General features: G+C 32.6%; 1 protein-coding gene across 4 annotated transcripts; it reads left to right on the forward strand.

Moving 5' to 3' along the window:
* Positions 1-20: 20 nt before the first annotated feature.
* LOC148603923 (uncharacterized) lies at positions 21-11,392 on the forward strand. Of its 4 annotated transcripts, none has more exons than XM_088551291.1 (9): positions 21-331; positions 2,165-2,264; positions 3,285-3,368; positions 4,149-4,310; positions 6,482-6,565; positions 7,347-7,430; positions 8,455-8,535; positions 8,834-8,908; positions 9,909-11,392. In XM_088551291.1, the coding sequence occupies exons 1-9, from the start codon at positions 194-196 to the stop codon at positions 10,304-10,306; spliced, it is 1,206 nt and encodes a 401-aa protein (XP_088407417.1). In that variant the 5' UTR covers positions 21-193; the 3' UTR covers positions 10,307-11,392. The 4 variants fall into 4 exon arrangements, with proteins under 4 accessions (XP_088407417.1, XP_088407420.1, XP_088407421.1 ...); XM_088551294.1 differs by having other exon boundaries at positions 2,196-2,264; XM_088551292.1 differs by lacking the exon at positions 21-331 and adding an exon at positions 346-1,594 and having other exon boundaries at positions 2,196-2,264.
* The last annotated feature ends 6,462 nt before the right edge of the window (positions 11,393-17,854 follow it).

A 17,854-nucleotide genomic window follows, 5' to 3' on the forward strand; every position in this document is an offset into this window, starting at 1 on the left:
AAAATTCTCCATTTATCGACCAACCTGTCTTTCTTGTAAAAAGTGATTGATAAAATCTGCCCTTGATAGACTCGATGAACACAAACCTTCCTACAAACCAATCAGCTTATCGTCAATTCCATTCGTGTGAATCGGCCCTTCTAATGATTTTTAATGATATACTCGACGGAATGGAGCATCATAAATCACCGCAATGATCGATCTACACTTAATTGCTGCGTTCAATACTGTTGATCATAGTATTTTGATAAAATTTCTTGAATGCCAGTATGGTGTTTGTGGATCTGAACTAGAATGGATGGATTCCTACATGAGACCGGACAGTTGTCGAGTGAGTTTTAACTGTATTGTGCAAAATAAGCATGTAAATGCAACAAGTTCTTTAAGTCAGATTCACATAATGCCATATATAATATTCAAGCGAGTCAATTAGTAACTATTTAAAGGGGACAAGTGGGAACTCTTCAAGTGAGTTAATTGGTAACTATTTAAGTGGGACAAAAAGGAACTCTTCAAGTGAGTCAAGTGGGAACTATTCAAGAAATGCAGAGTAAAATAGGTACACCTCTTTAACTGATTTCACATATAGATTATTGCACAAATTTGCAGCGCAGCGACACGAGTAAATTTAAAGATTTATACATCTTCTATTATTGTGCTCATATTTGGTTTATTGTGATGTTATTATCAAAATAATAAATATTGAAATGTAAATTGTAAGAGCATTTTCTTTTTCGTTTATCTTTTTTCGGATAGCTACTTTATGTCAAAACAAACTATTTTCTAAAAGGTACATGTACATGTAATTACCAAACTAGAGATCAAGCTGAATTCTATCCCTATCAACAATAAACAATGAGTCATTTAGTACGACTGGTTTTACGCTTTTTCTTTTGCTATCCAAATATCATGCGATGACTCAGAAAATCTTTGCAGTGTTTCCATACTTTTTTATTCAAAGTGTGCCATCTTCAAGGGGTATACTTTTTGTTTTACAGTGTTACCTGATATGTTTACATTTTTTTTTCGACCCGAAAATATTTGAGACACCTAAGCGTAGCTGTATAAATATATTCGGGCGTGACACATGTACATCCTGTATTTAAGATACATCCATCCTTGAAAGTTCTCAATCAACTTGGTTTTATTATAGTCCAGATTTGTATGCTTTTTATCCCTTACCTCCTTAGTGGCTTGCTTAAATCAAAACAAAATTAATGCGCAGACTGCACATTATTCTAACGTGATGCCAATTAACTTTACTTTGTGTGTACATTGTCAGTAAAATAAAGGATTTTCCATGTTCAGATACTAAGAAATTAAAGTCACATTATTTTTATACAAAGATAGTAGAGTCAAGTGCGTATCACTTGTGGTGAGTCCTTTATCTTATTTATTACCAAAACATATGGTATGTGACAGATAATATATCGAGTACATACAGAAAAGTAGTATCAAAGTGCAAATACACTATAGCTTACTTTTCTAAAAAATCAACAGATATCCAAAATGACGACTTTCTTTCTAATTGTATTCAGCAGCTTTTTCTGCTTTTGTTGCTCACTAGATATTTCACATGTGGGAACCAATCAAGGTATGGTATATATAAACTCTTTAGTTGCATTAAACGAAAGTATAAATTGAACCTATTTAAATTTCATATCTCCATTACAGTGTTATTAAGTGCCGATCAATTGTATATCAAATTGTATCTTTGTTCTTAGAAATACGTGAAATCAATTTCTGTGAAAGTACTTTTATTCGTGAATCAGAGAAGAAATACGAAGAAAGTTCGTGGATTCTTGAATTCAGGGTTTTGAGGTTTTCAATATACACGTCAAGGGAAATCCCCTTTTCTTTGAGAACCAAATTTCGTGGTTTGGTCAACCCGCAAAAATCACAAAAACTGGTACCCTACGAACAATAGTACTTTTACAGCAGTAAAAACATTGTACATTATATAACTGTCTTAGGGTTTATTTAAATAACTGAAAACATCTATCAAGAAACCAAAAGTACATTGCTACAAAACTATTGCTTGACCAAGTTCTTCGGGTAAATGCTAAATTAATTCATTTCAGTATGCAATGGAAACTATACTCAACAAGGGGTAAATGAAGTAAAACAAAAATAATTCAGGGTTAAACGAAATTCATTTTTATAGTTACAAACGTTAACGACATGTTTTACTCTAGGAAATGGTGGAAATAGTAAACAAGTACCATTTGACGAAATGATTTTACAACAAGTACTGAAAGGCCAAGGTACGTGACAAAATAGTTGTCATTTATTCAAAGATATGTTTTGAATTAAACATGGGCATCTATACTAGGAGAGGGACTTAAAGTCGTGTTTACTTATTTTTTCATTGTTTCTGAATGGGAATCGTTCTATTAGCATTATATAATTTTTTTGTATGTTGGAACAGGGGTAGATTGGGTTCCAAAATGTAGAATAAATATCTGATTTCTAAAGAATAGATTTTTGTTATGAGAAACAAAATATAAAATATAATGCTGTTTCTTACGTGTATTATTTGATGTTTTACAGTCTACTCTACGTATTTTTTAAAACAATTTTTACAATTAATGTACAATAGAGTATACAACTACTAAAATAACTTTTCTACATATTAAACAGAAATCCAAAACTAAGTGTATTTTTGCTTTTGTTACTTTGTATGTATGATTTTAGTTACTTTATGTTCTTTGTTGTGTATGTCTGTTTTCCATGTCTGGTCTTTGTCCCTGGATAACATTCTTTTGATTACCGCTATAACCTTGGTTCCCTTGATTACTCTTTAATAAAATAGAAAATCCTTTATTCGTTACTTTTCCACCAATACATGAAAATACTTCAAAAGCACCTATCACCGCTATAACCGTTGTTCCCTTGGTTACTCTTTGATTACCGCTATAACCTTGGTTCCCTTGATTACTCTTTGATTACCGCTATAACCGTTGTTCCCTTGGTTACTCTTTGATTACCGCTATAACCGTTGTTCCCTTGGTTACTCTTTGATTACCGCTTTAACCTTGGTTCCCTTGATTACTCTTTGATTACCGCTATAACCGTTGTTCCCTTGGTTACTCTTTGATTACCGCTATAACCGTTGTTCCCTTGGTTACTCTTTGATTACCGCTATAACCTTGGTTCCCTTGATTACTCTTTGATTACCGCTATAACCTTGGTTCCCTTGATTACTCTTTGATTACCGCTATAACCGTTGTTCCCTTGGTTGCTCTTTCTTCAAATGACTGTTTAGAAAAAGTTTTATTTTGTAGGTGAACTACAAACAAAAGTTGCAATAATTGATAAAAAAGAGACAGAGGAAGAAAATATTTCCAAGCATGTGCTTGTAGCTATAGGTATTTACACACAACATGTAAATCATATGTTTTAACACATGTTCAACATACTTTTTTTTCAGATAATAATTAACGTATATTAAACGTGTATTTGCACACATATTTTACACATGTGTGAAACATGCACATTACATATCTTACATATGTTTTGTTAGACGCGTTAAACATTACTGGCATTTATTTTCAAGAGATGAAGGGTAATAACAAAAGTACCGAAGTAAACACTAGTCATTATTCAAAAGGAAAAGTCAAATAGGAAAGTCCGTATAACGAATTGCAATATCAAGGTTAAACCGGAAAGTAGGTCCTGACTTGGTGCAGGCATGCCCGATGGAAATTGTGATTTAAATCAGATTTCCTTGCGCACTTTGGCTTCCGCTTTCATTACGTTTAATTATATAACACTACAAATTGGCGGCACACAATTGCAACTAAACAAAGTCATAAAGTCAAATATCATATTTTCTTGTTGTTTATGTGAATATTGTATTTCGGTTCAGAAATAATAATAGACATTTAATAAAGTTTCATTAGATAAACAGTTAGTATCAAGGATTTTGCTTTTTTTCATGACTATGAAAGACTTTGGATTATTTTAAAGCTGATTCATAACATAAATAAAATAGTTTCATCATCTGCACTATGTATTTGAGCGTTTCATTTCATTGAATATAAAATCTTCACAGTTGCAGAAACGAGTCAAACTCTAGTTTGATTAAGACAATTCTATAAGTCATCCTTAGATATTTAGAAGTTTTGTAGCTTTTTGCAATCTTGTAGATACACTAGAAGCTAAAATCCATGCTAAACAGATCGATACAAGTATTGGCCAAAACCAAGTTACACAGATCGATACAACTACTGTTCACAACCAAGTTACACCGACTGATACAACTACTGTTCACAACCAAGTTACACATAATCAAAACATGGATAGGATAGGTTTGAACTTTCGCTATTATAAACTATTATAACATTGTTTTTACATTGTGAGCGAGTAGTCTATGGGTAAACATTTTATTATTTGAAAGCATCCAGAAAACTTACAAAAATATATTTTATAAAGATTAACTATTTTGCTCGTTTAGTTTACTGACAAAATGATTTTCAAAAGTTTAACAGCAATATGTATTAATAAAATAGTAATCAAGGGAACCAAGATCATAGCGGTAATCAAAACAATGTAATCAAGGGACATAGACCAGACGTGGAAACAGACAAACACAACAATTACATAAAGTAACTAATAAGCAAATGAGCAATTCGGACTCCACTAAACAATGGGAGCATGGACCAGGTGTACCGGTAAGGTAAGCGTCCTCTGTTCTTCTAGAAATACCCGCCGAGTTGCTTATAAAAAGTCAAGTCCGGGGTAGACGAAAGAGGAAAGGAAAACTATGACAGTTTTATGGCGCAGATTGATACACCGGAACGATCCACGAGTTCATGATGACGACCATAAAATTTTTGTAGTGATGACTTTAATATTGTAACCCTGTTCCAGAAGCCTATTTATTAGAATTCTAGCGCAATACAAAAAGTCTGCGTAGTTTCGGCAAGCTCTAATATAACGTATGAGTTGTGATATGAACATTCCATACGCAGGTGCTGATGGAATGTTGCCACAGATGAAAGGAAAGTTGACAATTCTGAATGAAAAGTCATTACGTTTGTTGTAAAATTTGGTCAACAGTTTTTCTTTACCATCGATTTCTAAGTGTAGGTCAACATAGTATATAACAGTATTTACTCGACTTTTGGAGAAAAAGCCGGGTTTATGTAGGGTCGATGGTGTTCGTTTTCATGTGTCCCTTTCAGTGTCTTTTTCTTTTACGATGTGTATGACTCTTTTTGTGCAGTTGTTACTAATACTTCTTCTTTGAACAAAGAGACCAGTCTGAATTTGTTTTACTTAGACATTATATGATATGTTTTCACTAAATCCTGTCGGATGTATTTGTATTGATATTTTTGGAGGAGTAAATACCCTGTGCTTATCAGTTGCTTTGATACTAGCGTACTGAATACAAAAATACCAGTTTTATACATTGTAAATTTTGATATGCTGTACACGTGTGTAAATGAGTAACCTCTCACCAGCAGCATTAAAATCAAATGTGTAGGAAGATCATAATCAAAATATTAGTTGTATACAAGATGTACACATAACCAAATCTATCGATAGAGTAAGCCAAATCCATCACCGAGAGGTTCTACCATATGCAATGCAAGTAATGAAGTGTGTTTTACGTATTTTTAAATTTGGAATACTGCAAGATTTCATAAATAGGGTAGATAAAATATGATATTATTTGGGGTCAGACAAGTCTGACCACTGAGTTGGTGAACACCCTCGGGGACCTGAAAAAGCGAATACTCTTTCGTAATAGATATAGCTTATTGTCTTTTGTCCTATTTGTTAAAGTGGTTTTATTCTTTATTGATTCCAATAGTTAAATCCGAATTCATCGGATTTTTATAGTTGGTGTTATTGTTGTATTTTCCCACTACTGTCCAAGTTAAGAAAAAGTAATCAAGGGAACCAAGATTCTTGTGGAAGTCAAAAGAATGTTATCCAGGGACAGACATGGAAACAGACAAACACAGCAAATAACATAAAGTAACTGAAAAATGCATTCAAAGTAACAAAAGTAAGTTAAAAACTTAAGGGAAGAATTGAGCACTCACAAATATAGTTGACCACACCACATACCTTATATGCCTGTTCAAAACCAGGAACCTGTAGTTTATTTGTTGTCGTTGTTTTTATGTTCATTGTTTAAAGTTTTACGTTTTTCTATAGATTAGTTCGATTTCCGTCTTTAATGAATAGTTTAACTTCATTCATTTTTGGGCCTTTTACAACTTGCTTTATAGTATAGATTTGTCCATCAATGAAGACCGTGTGATGATCTGTAGAAGTTTAATTGTTCGTTGCTTGTCTTTTTGGTGGAAGACTGTCTCATTGTTAATCGTACCAAATCTTCTATTTTTATGCTTAAATATTTAAATGAATATTGCATTCTTTCTACTTTTTAACCTAAATTAATTCTGGCAAAACATTAAGGTGTCAGTTCAACTTCAATGCAATTCATCTTATTTTAAACCACTAGACCAACTAGAGGCGAATATATCTGTCATAAGTAATTGGGAAACAGAGAAAAACAGCATGTTCCAGTATATGCAAGACACTATTGGTATGTTGAAAACAATTAACTTACCTTTTGTCCGTTTCGAGGAATAAAATTATTTGTGCTGTAAGTTTGAACGTTGCTCCTTTTGAAAAAGAATAGTAATGAAGCATGATTATGCATGTTTACCCTCTGGTTCTGGTAAAGCATTTTTCCACTAATGATAGTTAAATGTTAATTGGAAGTATCGTACTGGAGCTATTGGCGTGTCATACCCAACTGTTTTCCTTCATTTAATTGCGTTATAATGCAAAGTTTCGCGTTATTAAGCAAACTATAGTATATAAACAAACAAACGACGTTTGGAAGTTTGTCTTTGATTATCTGAATTTCCTAAATAAAACTAAGGCTTTCAATAGATGCCAATTAAGTTAGCCAATGAAGAAAGGTTCACATTTTGGCGGACCCCACTGTTGGCTGATATTTCTTAGAAATGGTAAATAATAGCACATGGAAATGACAGAAGGGGTGCCTGCCCTCTGCATAACCACCCCCGGAGCCGCCATTGGTTTAGCATATGATCTTTTAACATAATGGAAACTTGTTTGAATAATAGTAAATATGTTTGGAAACCACAAATATACGTATAAAACAGTTTTCATTTATCATTCTGATATTAAAGCATTTTTTTAAGCAAGGACTTAACAATTCATTTAATACAATACTAACTTACATGCACAATTTTCTAGATTATTCTTTCTTTTATTGCTTATTATTCATGGTGGTAGTTATCAACGATATTCAAAATATAAAGTTTGATGTAAAATGCTCATCACTTTGGTTTTAGTTGTACTGCAGAACAACACAGAAAAGTGTTTACAACGGAATGCTGTTCTTGAACATCGTATCACACAGTTAGAAAATTCAAGCGGTATTTATAATACATAGCAATAATAAACTCCATAAACTTCATTTTTCTTATTTTTTTTACATCCATTGGTTATTTCATTGTAAGAGTAGTGTTTTTTTTTAAATTTATTTGTACATTAACGTTTGGTCTTAAAACTTTTAATAACTTTTTTACAAATATATTACATGTGTATTTAGGGTTTTCATCTGTGCTACACGTATTCGAATTTTTCTTTGCCTTAATGCATTTATGATGTTTGTCCACGATTTTCAGGTTGTCTGCTGCGCTTGCAGTGCGATACTTGGATAGAGAATTGAATGATTTTGTCCTAATGTCAATGTTGATCTTTTAAGTTTTTTGTATTTCGATGTTCGACATTTTTGTTGTTACCCTTATTCACTATGTCTGTTCTATTTTCTATGCATTTTAAGTTTTCATTAGCTAAACATGTACAGCTCCTTGAACATGTTTCGATTTATCTGTAAATAAATGTTTATTTAATGTAACAAACCCAAAATAATTCAAGTTTGTTATTCTTTTTACAAATATAAAGATAAAAAAAAATGCTTCAGGAAGTAATGCATCTGTTTTCTCTTGTTTAAATCCCTTAATGATGACTGATAGGGAACCGATTTGAACATAAGGGTAACAACGCAAAGGTCCTGACTATGTACAGGCATTTCAAGCGAAATTGTGTGTTTAAACTACGTTTTACAACGCTCTAAACCCCTTTCCCTTGTGGCGTGAATATATCAGGGATGATTAAAAAGCATTTGCATGCTAATAATTGGTAAATCAACGGTCACATCAGCACAAAGAACAATTTACAAAAAACAATCATTCCTTCTTATTTTAGAAGAAACTGGGTATTTTTTCAACCAAGGACTGATATCTAAAAAGGAAAATGGTAAGAGCCCTTTAAAGATGTGTTTCCTCATACCCCTGATTCAGGAATCTGTTACCCAGCTAATAAAATCATATCTTATATAATATATAAGCATCTTATAACTTTCTAACAACAACAAGCATTGATATATATTTTCAGTAAAGTCAGATGAAAACAATGCTATACAGCACACTCTTAGGATTCAGGATGGAATTGTTAAAGAAATGCAGAGTAAAATTGGTATATTTTTTTTGTATTGACCAACTTTCACATACTTTTTACATGTAGACAATTCTCGTTGGACTATTTCATTATCATGTGCATTTATTATTGGTTAATCAGACTCAACAAATTGACAAACCAAATAATTATAATGTCAGTATATTCAGAGATGCTTTTGAAGTTCGTTGCCATTGCTTATACCAAAATGGAACGTAGAATATTATAGGCTTCTATTATAGAACTATTCAAGCATTTAGGTAATATCATGCAACGACAAGAGTAATTATAATCTGTTAAGACCATTTATTGGTTTCAGGTTCTATAGAGAATAAAACGGGCAATGTCGAAATTACCAATAGGTTACTAGAGGAAAGACTTCACAAAGTAGAAGGTAAAGTATTGTTTTCAAATAATGTAGGAGAACATTATTTTATTTACTTCTATTGTTTTCATCTGCATTTTTGGTTTGGTAGAGATTCCTCATACTTTGTAAAGATGTTCTCAACATGCTGGAATTTATGATCGACAACATATTTGTCCAGTGTGGTGGACGCCTTTTTCCACAAACGGTCGGTATTCCAGTGGGATAAAATGTGCTCCTCTACTTGCTGACCTATTCCTACACTAGAAAAAACATCATTTGGCTATATCCTTTAATCTTAGTTTCCGCTATATAGATGACGTACTATCGTTAAGAAATCCTAGTTTCAGGGACGTTCCTCCCATCTGTGGCAACATTCCTTCAGCACCTGCGTATGGAGTTTTCATATCACAACTCGTACGTTATGCCAGAGCTTTCCGTAACTGCGCAGACTGTTTGTATCGCGCTAGGACTCTTAACATTAGACTTCTAGAACAGTGTTATGTTGCTACAAAATTAAAGTCATCACTACAGAAGTTTTATGGTCGCCATCATGACCTCGTGAATCGTTATTGGGTATCCATCTGCACTATGAAAACTGATTTGTTCATTGTGTCATAGTTTTCCTTTCTCTTTTTCTCTACCCCTGATTTGACTTCCGGTGCATGCTCCTAGTTTTTAATGGAGTCCAATTTGCTCATTTGCTTTTCTTACTTTGTATGTAATATTTTAGTTACTTACTGTTTTTGTCGTGTGTGTCTGTTTTCAAAGTCCGGTCTTTGTCCCTGGAATACTTTCTTTTGATTTCCTGGTCCGAGTTGCTCATTTGCTTTTGCTACTTTGCATGTATGATTTTTCTTTACTTTATGTTCTTTGTTGTGTATGTCTGTTTTCCATGTCTGGTATTTGTCCATGGATTGCATAAATATTTTTTTTATTAAATTTCATTTCACTACAATTTATAGATACATGTTCATCGATTGAAAGTTATGTGAATATTTGTTTCATTTTCTAATTCTTTATTTTGTAGTTTTTGATAAGAGTCACGTGGCATTTACGGCTATTACTACAACTCATTTGCAAGGTATAAGCGTTGGTCAGAGATTGCGATTGAGCAATATGAAATCCAACATTGGTAATGGGTACGATCCTATAACTGGCGTATTTAAAGCGCCAGTATCTGGAATATATGGGTTCTATTTTATGATTCGTGTCCAGAATAGTTACATTTGTTGGATTAACCTTGTTAAAAACGGAAATACAATTGTAACTGCATGGGGTCGGGACGACGGAAATAGTCCGAATTTTGGATTTGTTCGTCTAAATGCAGGAGAAGCAGTATGGCTTGTACGAGGATCTTATAGAGGAAGCTGCAGTATCGACGAATTATCATCGTTTTCTGGCTTTCTGTTTTATCCCGTTTTTTAAAAACAATTTTCCGAATATTTTTCATGTAGTGTTATACTATTTTTTTCATTAGGTATGACTCATTTCAAATAATGTCACTATATTGATATCGTGAATAAAGGACCACAAGCTAAAAATATCCGTCTCAGAATAACCAGTAAGTGCTATTTGACGATATGCACATAATACACGTTTTCTTATTTGAAATTTTTACTTGCTTCAATTAACATAGATTTTGTGCTGACGATGTGAAAAAAATATACTTTTTAGACTAAGCGTAGGGTAGTCAAGTCATAACAAGATAAAATCAAGACTGCAAAAACTGTTTTTTTTTAACTTCAATTAACATCAAAATATTACAGTTTCTTCTTTTGCGATTTTTTTATATAAAGTTTGTATTTATGATTTGAAAAATTAGATATCAGCTTCTTCCACTTACACCTAAATCATCAAATGCAAAATATGAAAATTAATTTCTGCGCCAACAGATTAATATAAGCATTATTCCCTTATTTCATGTAAGATCAATGATAAAATTATTGTATATGATTCATGATTTCGGGGGACAGTCGTTTTTTAAAGGTTACGCCTTGAAATGCGTGTATAGCAGTATCAATTTGTTTGGTATTATTGTATTTAATAACCACTGGGTTGATGCCATTACTGGTGGACCTTAGGTGCCGAAGATATTCACAAACCTAGTAGTTAGACTTGTCTAAACCCGAATTATACATTAATCATCAAAGCATTACAAAGTTCTAATTTCCTAAAATTATAAGGATTATTTCCTTGCAATACACATAGTACCAAAATCACAAATCACCTTATAAAGTCATTTCTGTACAACTAAACTTTCTATTTTACTTACTAGAACTTTCAATACCACAAATAGACTTGTTATAAGTTTCTGTGACAAAGCTTATGACAACAATGGATTAACTATTTTTGGAGTGTTAAAAACACACTTGAAGTGCTTGATAAGCACATGCTTTCAATTTGTTCAAAGTTTGGGTTTTTCAACTTTATACACTACACTTTCATATAAATACATGAAACAAAAATTCTTGTATCTTATCAAATAGTCATTTAATAAATTCGTTCATCGGACTCTTCTTTTAATATACTAACAGCACTCGTATTCCAATTAGACAGCATTTGCGTACACTCTAACGAAATCGTTTATCAAAAGGTTATTGGAATTCCCATGGGGACCAATTGTGCACCAATTATTGCGGACCTCTTTCGATACTGTTACGTATCACAATTTATAGCTAGAATAACAGGAGCAACAAGTGTCGTGGTAAGACTGGATACCTTTTTGACAGCTGTTAAAAGTTTGTAAATCAAATTTTGTAATATCAATATATTTGGTATTATAGTATTTAAATATTTCTTTCAAAATTTGAATTATAAACGTTTTTGTTGATTTGTTACAAGAGTCGTTGTTATTATATCTAATGTTTTAGCTGTCGAATTGGCCCTGTCCAGGTCACAAATGATTTGAGTTTCACTCACTGCGGCACCAGCTGCTCCGCAGGTATTTTGCTAGATTTATTTTGGACTTGTTTTGATTAAGGATCGGATTAGTATTCGGTAATTGTGTTGTCACCCTTATTCAATATGAAACAATCATCAATTTCTTAAGTTCTTTAAACAGACTTGTTTTTTTACATTTACATGATGATATAAGATTGCTGAAAACACACTGCTCATCTGAAGTTTTCGTTAGAATTCGTGCTGCTTGTCTGTTTTTAATGATTTGTCTTTCTAGTTGTTTGTTCCTATAGTTCTTATGCTCTCGAATGCAGTATTGTCTGTTTATTTACCTTCTTTGGATTTCCGATTTTGATTGGCACTTTACTAATGTCGTTTAACTTTTCTTACTGAAATTTGGCGTAAATTTATAAAGTGTCATTGTTATTATGTAATGGTATATTCTTTTTGGGAAAAACAAATGAGACAAAAGTTGTTAGTTGATAAGTCAAGTTTTTTGCTTTTTAATTTTGTTTACGCTTGATAACGACGTTGAAAAAATGTCTAAATAGTTCGTCTTCCCGTGAAGTAATGCAGGTATACGTTTTTAGTCAAATACATATATGCATAAACATCGACACATGATAGATGAATATAGATGACACTTTCCGTTTTGGTTAAATGGGTTAACTGCATCCACCCAAAAGAACTTGAGATAAAGGATACTACAGACATTGTGAATTCAGCCTCATATCTTGACCTACATTTAGAAATCGATGGTAAAGGAAAACTATTGACCAAACTTTATGACAAACGTGATGACTTTTCAATCAGAATTGTCAACTTTCCTTTCATCTGTGGCAACATCCCTTCAGCTCCTGCGTATGGAGTGTTCATATCACAACTCGTACGTTATGCCAGAGCTTGCCGAAACTACGCAGACTTTTTGTATCGCGCTAGAACTCTAACAAATAGACTTCTGGAACAGGGTTATGTTGCTACAAGATTGAAGTCATCACTACAGAAGTTTTATGGTCGTTATCATGAACTCGTGGATCGTTATGGTGTATCCATCAGCACCATGAAAACTGATTTGTTCAATGTGCCATAGTTTCCTTCCCTCGTTTGTCTACCTCGGACTTGACTTTTTATGAGCAACTCGGCGGGTGTTTCTAGAACAGCAGAGGACGCTTACCCTACCGGTGTACCTGGTCCATGCACCCAGTTTTATAGTGGAGTCCGAGTTGCGCATTTACTTTTGTTACTTTGTATGTATGATTTTAGTTACTTTATGTTCTTTGTTGTGTGTGTCTGTTTTCCGTGTCTGGTCTTTGTCCCTGGATTACATTCTTTTGATTACCGCTATAAGCTTGGTTCCCTTGATTACACTTTGACGTATTAGGTCGACTTCATAATCCTCAAGATTCGTATGAGTCTGTTGATAGTTATGAGTTTTCTTTTCTATATACAACGCTGCCACATTAACATATTAGAGAAACATTGTCATATATAATTGTATGGTTCTTTAAGATCTCGCATTAAATTCATTCCTCACAATAATAGTGCCCGTACAGCTCATCTTGATTTAGATATAACACTAAAAAAACGCAACCTTCATACTAAACGTAATGAAAAAAGGGATAACTTTGATTTTGCTATTGTTAATTTCCCATTCCTAGATGTTGATATTTCTGAAGCTCTCTCCTATCGTATTTATAGATCCGTTTTGCGTGTATTTTATGAACGCAATGTACAGTTTTGCTCCGGGAGTAAAGATATCACAAAAGTAACCTCTAAAACTATTTACTTAGTTTTTATCACCGTTACAAAACTTTGATACAAAAGTATGATAGCATTGCAGGATATGAATTGATAATGGTTTTACCCAGTTTTTACGAAAATGTAGTCTGTAACGCTCATTTTTTCAACCCAACACCGATTGGTTTATCGACCAATCTGAATAGATTTATTGGTAAACGATTGGTACGATTCTCAAATAATTGTCTTTGCTTCTTGTTTACCCAAATGGTGATATCCCTTAATTGCATCTATACGTAAGCATTACGTCATTTTTAATTGCACTAAATCGAATCTTGCCTTTTTAGTACTTGACGTTAACTTTACTACAATGACCGATAATAACTATTTCATTAGTTAATAGATTTGATGGTATGTCATTCTTTAAAATGTTCTGAGGTAGATTTCAGTAACTGCGAGAGTTCATTTAGTGAATGTAATATTTTGTCTTTGTCTATATGTTTTATACTGAGTATAATCAATTGGTTATCGTGAATAACCAAAATATTATCACTCGTGCCAAGAACGCTTGATGTTTTAACTCGTGCGCGGATAAAGTTCCGCATACTCGTTAAATCTAGGCGTTCGTCGCCACTCGTGATAATATTTTGGTTGTTCACTCTTTCCAATTAATCATCCTATTATAAAGAAGAAGACAATAATGAAAGAAGTGAGACGAAAATATTAATTGAAAATGTACTTAGAAATCATAGTAAAACAACTTGTGGTAAACGTGCAGTAATGGTATTCGGGTATCTCGTTGATTTAATTGGTGGACATTCCGGATCATCCCCTATACGTGTACATGTATTAAATGTCCTTATTTATAGTAGAACTCGCTACCTGTTGATAAAGCAGATATACATGTAGATCGTTTTGCGACTTCTCTCAATACAATAATGTTTGAGAAATTTTCTGGCAGGTTTGATTGACAAGTTTCCGTCCGTCTTGGCGACTAATTCAGGATATATCATCTTGAATTTGATACTACAGTTTATTACACAAAACATCACACTTTTTCTAATATCAATGTGTATCAAATAAAACAAGATTGTCTTGGCAAATTCATTGTCAACACATGCAGTTTCTTTTGCATTATTATATTGCAAACCTTTAAAACTAATTCATATGGCACAAAAATTTCAAAATGCTATATTAAAAGTAAAATCTTTCAGGCAATGTAAAATCTATAACTTAAAAAAAAATAATAATAATAAAAATTATAAAATAAATAAATAAATAAAAAAATAAACAAATTACAGTATTCTGAAATCAGTTGCTTTGACTGGTCACTTTTTTCCCTTTATGGCACAAATAAATCATTGAAATGTTTTCTTAAATTTTCAACGCAAAATTTCACTGATGCGACTAGCTAATGTCGTGCTTACTCTGTATGTTACTAATTTCAAGGATTATTAACATTTGATATACTAAAATGAACTGTAGATTCACTAAACGAAATATACACTTTTTTCTGCTTCAAACCTATTTTTTACCGGAGCATAAATGATACAGAGCGCTTGAAATCAATAACTTATGACAAACATGATGACTTTTACTCTCTAAATGTTTTTTTTTCTTTTCGTTGTGTCAATATAATCTATATTTTAAACCTATGGAATTTACATATCACATATGACCCGTTTAAGTGGTGCATGGGATTTGGACATTAATCGAGATAAGAAAAAATAAGCGTGTAACATAGGAATCCGTTCAGTCATTGTTGATATCATTACTGCATATGTTAATGATGGTCATCACAGCTGGAAACTTGTTTTGCCTATATGAAGTTTTTACCTCACAGATGAGGCGATATGCTCAGTTAGGTTTTACATCTTACAGGATTGTCAACCCGTCGAATTTGATGCTCACTGGATTTAACTCACCGTCACAGATGCCTCTGACTGGCGGTGCAGGCTACACTAGTTTTTTCGTTATTTTTTGTTGGGCTGCATATTTTCACATTTTTAAAGTATTGTGATTTTTATGTTTATGAGCGGTCCTTTTATTTTTATACTACGGTAGTTTTGGCCGTTATCGTATATGTATTTTTTAATTGCGTCCATTATATATCTGCTATACATCATAATAAACTGTCGACATCTCTTTTACATAGATTTCCAAAGCATGACCAGCTTATTTGAAACATTTTCAAGATGCACCAAGTTTTTTGTTTTATTTTGTCGTAGCTGATAAACGACTCCCTTTTCAGACTATTCCTCTTTTCCAATAAAAATTGACGAATTTCTCAGAAAAAAAATCTTTCATATTAAGAAAACTGTTGAAAAACGTTAAACCTGTAATTCTATCAACAAGGCTTAAGTCATTGCATGTGTACTTGTCATTTTTCCTTTCAGCATTGACGATTTTGTTCTTATTGGCTATTACTAGACTTTAAAAAAATATAGGAATAAATTGTAGACAAACTGATTCCAAGGGTTGATGATACTTGCGTACTAATACCAATAAGCAGGTACACTATTATGTCTGTGTCTGAATCAGTTCAAAGTTCAGTGGAGGTATTTGATCATATGTAGTAAATTTATTGTAAAGAGTTTTTGAGTGTTCAGTTTATCGGTGCGGCAGTGATTTGATTTGGTTTATATTACATGTAAGTATGATCTCATTAGATATTCTAGTGAGATGCGATGTTTGTATAAATCTTGGCGAAATTTGTAGATTGGTATTCAAACTTAATTTTTTTTAATTAAAAAACAGACATTTGTTTTTTTTATGTTCGCATGATATTCTTAGTTCTGTATTTTTATTTTGTATCCCTGGAGGTTGGACATTCTTTTTTCAGATGTCAGAGTTTTCTTTTTTCTATACTACTATGAAATTTAATTGTCAAACCTTTAATTTAGTTGTAGACTTAAGAGCATATGTGGCACTTTTGATACATGAATATAACTGCACCAGATATGAATCTATTGGTAAACAAATATATATGTAAATGTTTGGACGCAACCAGTGTCAATGTGTTATGGAGTTGAAAGATCGCCCTATCCAGGCATGAAATCTTGCCTATCTGTCAGTAGAAAAGGCAAGAAAGGAATGCAGAAAGTTTACGACACCAAGGTTAGAGGAGATGATGTTAAACCAGAAGTTTGTGAAGATCCTTGTGTTTGATGGGAAGCATAAGTTGAAGGATAAGTGGGAAGATGAGCCTTATCTTGTTATAGCACTAACCAATGCTGATATATATTCCAGTCTAAAGAGTCCGCAAGGAAGATGGTGAAGGGAAGATTCGCAATAAACATAGAATTTTACTGCCTCCTATAGGATATGTAGTTGAAAAACCTGCAACTCCCTGGAAAATCAATTTATTTACTTGTGCATAGGTATTTTAAGCTATTTCTGACAGTCGTGTGTGTACATGCACATGCAAACACAAACAGTACTTTCTTTGGGGCAAAAAATATCTTTAAATAGATAGGAACAGAATGGAAAAGACATTATATTACAAAATGTACTTAAAATATCAGCATTTAATTATTTTTGTTCAAGAAACACTTCCATCAATTACAAATTCAAGTTTTAAGATGTGTAATGGGTCATCCTTTCAATATGTATGATAACATCTAAGAAACGAGTCACGTTAAAGTAGTATTTACATTTGAATATTCTATATGCCGGTATACTGAAAGATTCTAAGCCTGTTAGGCAAACTGGCAGAGAAGGCGATATGTTGTTCGGTGTTCCTTTTGTCACTTTATATGATGTAAATCAATGAATCATATAATAATTATATATAAAACTTTTGTGAGTTACTGATTTATATATATATATATATTATTTAAATGATTTAGACGTGAATTATACAGTTTGCCTTCCGTAATACCTACAATATTTTATTCCCACTGTTTCAAATTGCATTGATAAAAAATCTGCTGATAAATTTAGTCACTTATCAAAATGTATACAAATGCATAAAAAGCACTTGATCTTGGAATGATTGATCAGATAGAGGGAAATTCTTTGGTGTTCAATTATCACATAAACAACACAGGAGTCCGAGTTGCTCATTTGCTTTTGTGACTTTGTATGTATGGTTTTAATTTGAACGACCGATGTGATATACATGTATGTGTTATGGTAATGTTATTCAGACATCAAATAATTGATTGATATATTCGTGCATACCATTACAAAGAAATTGAATAGAAAACCGATTTACGATATTGCAAAATGTCTGTACCTTGATATTTCTTAGTTTTATAATGTCATTAATTCTAACAGTACAGATAAATAAAGATCTTTTTTAATAGATTAGGTAAGGATCATGTCATTTTCACACTT

The sequence above is a fragment of the Perna viridis genome, chromosome 11, assembly GCF_037379345.1.
Source record: "Perna viridis isolate PV_CMFRI_1.1 ecotype Kerala chromosome 11, ASM3737934v1, whole genome shotgun sequence".
Lineage (NCBI taxonomy): Eukaryota > Metazoa > Mollusca > Bivalvia > Mytilida > Mytilidae > Perna > Perna viridis.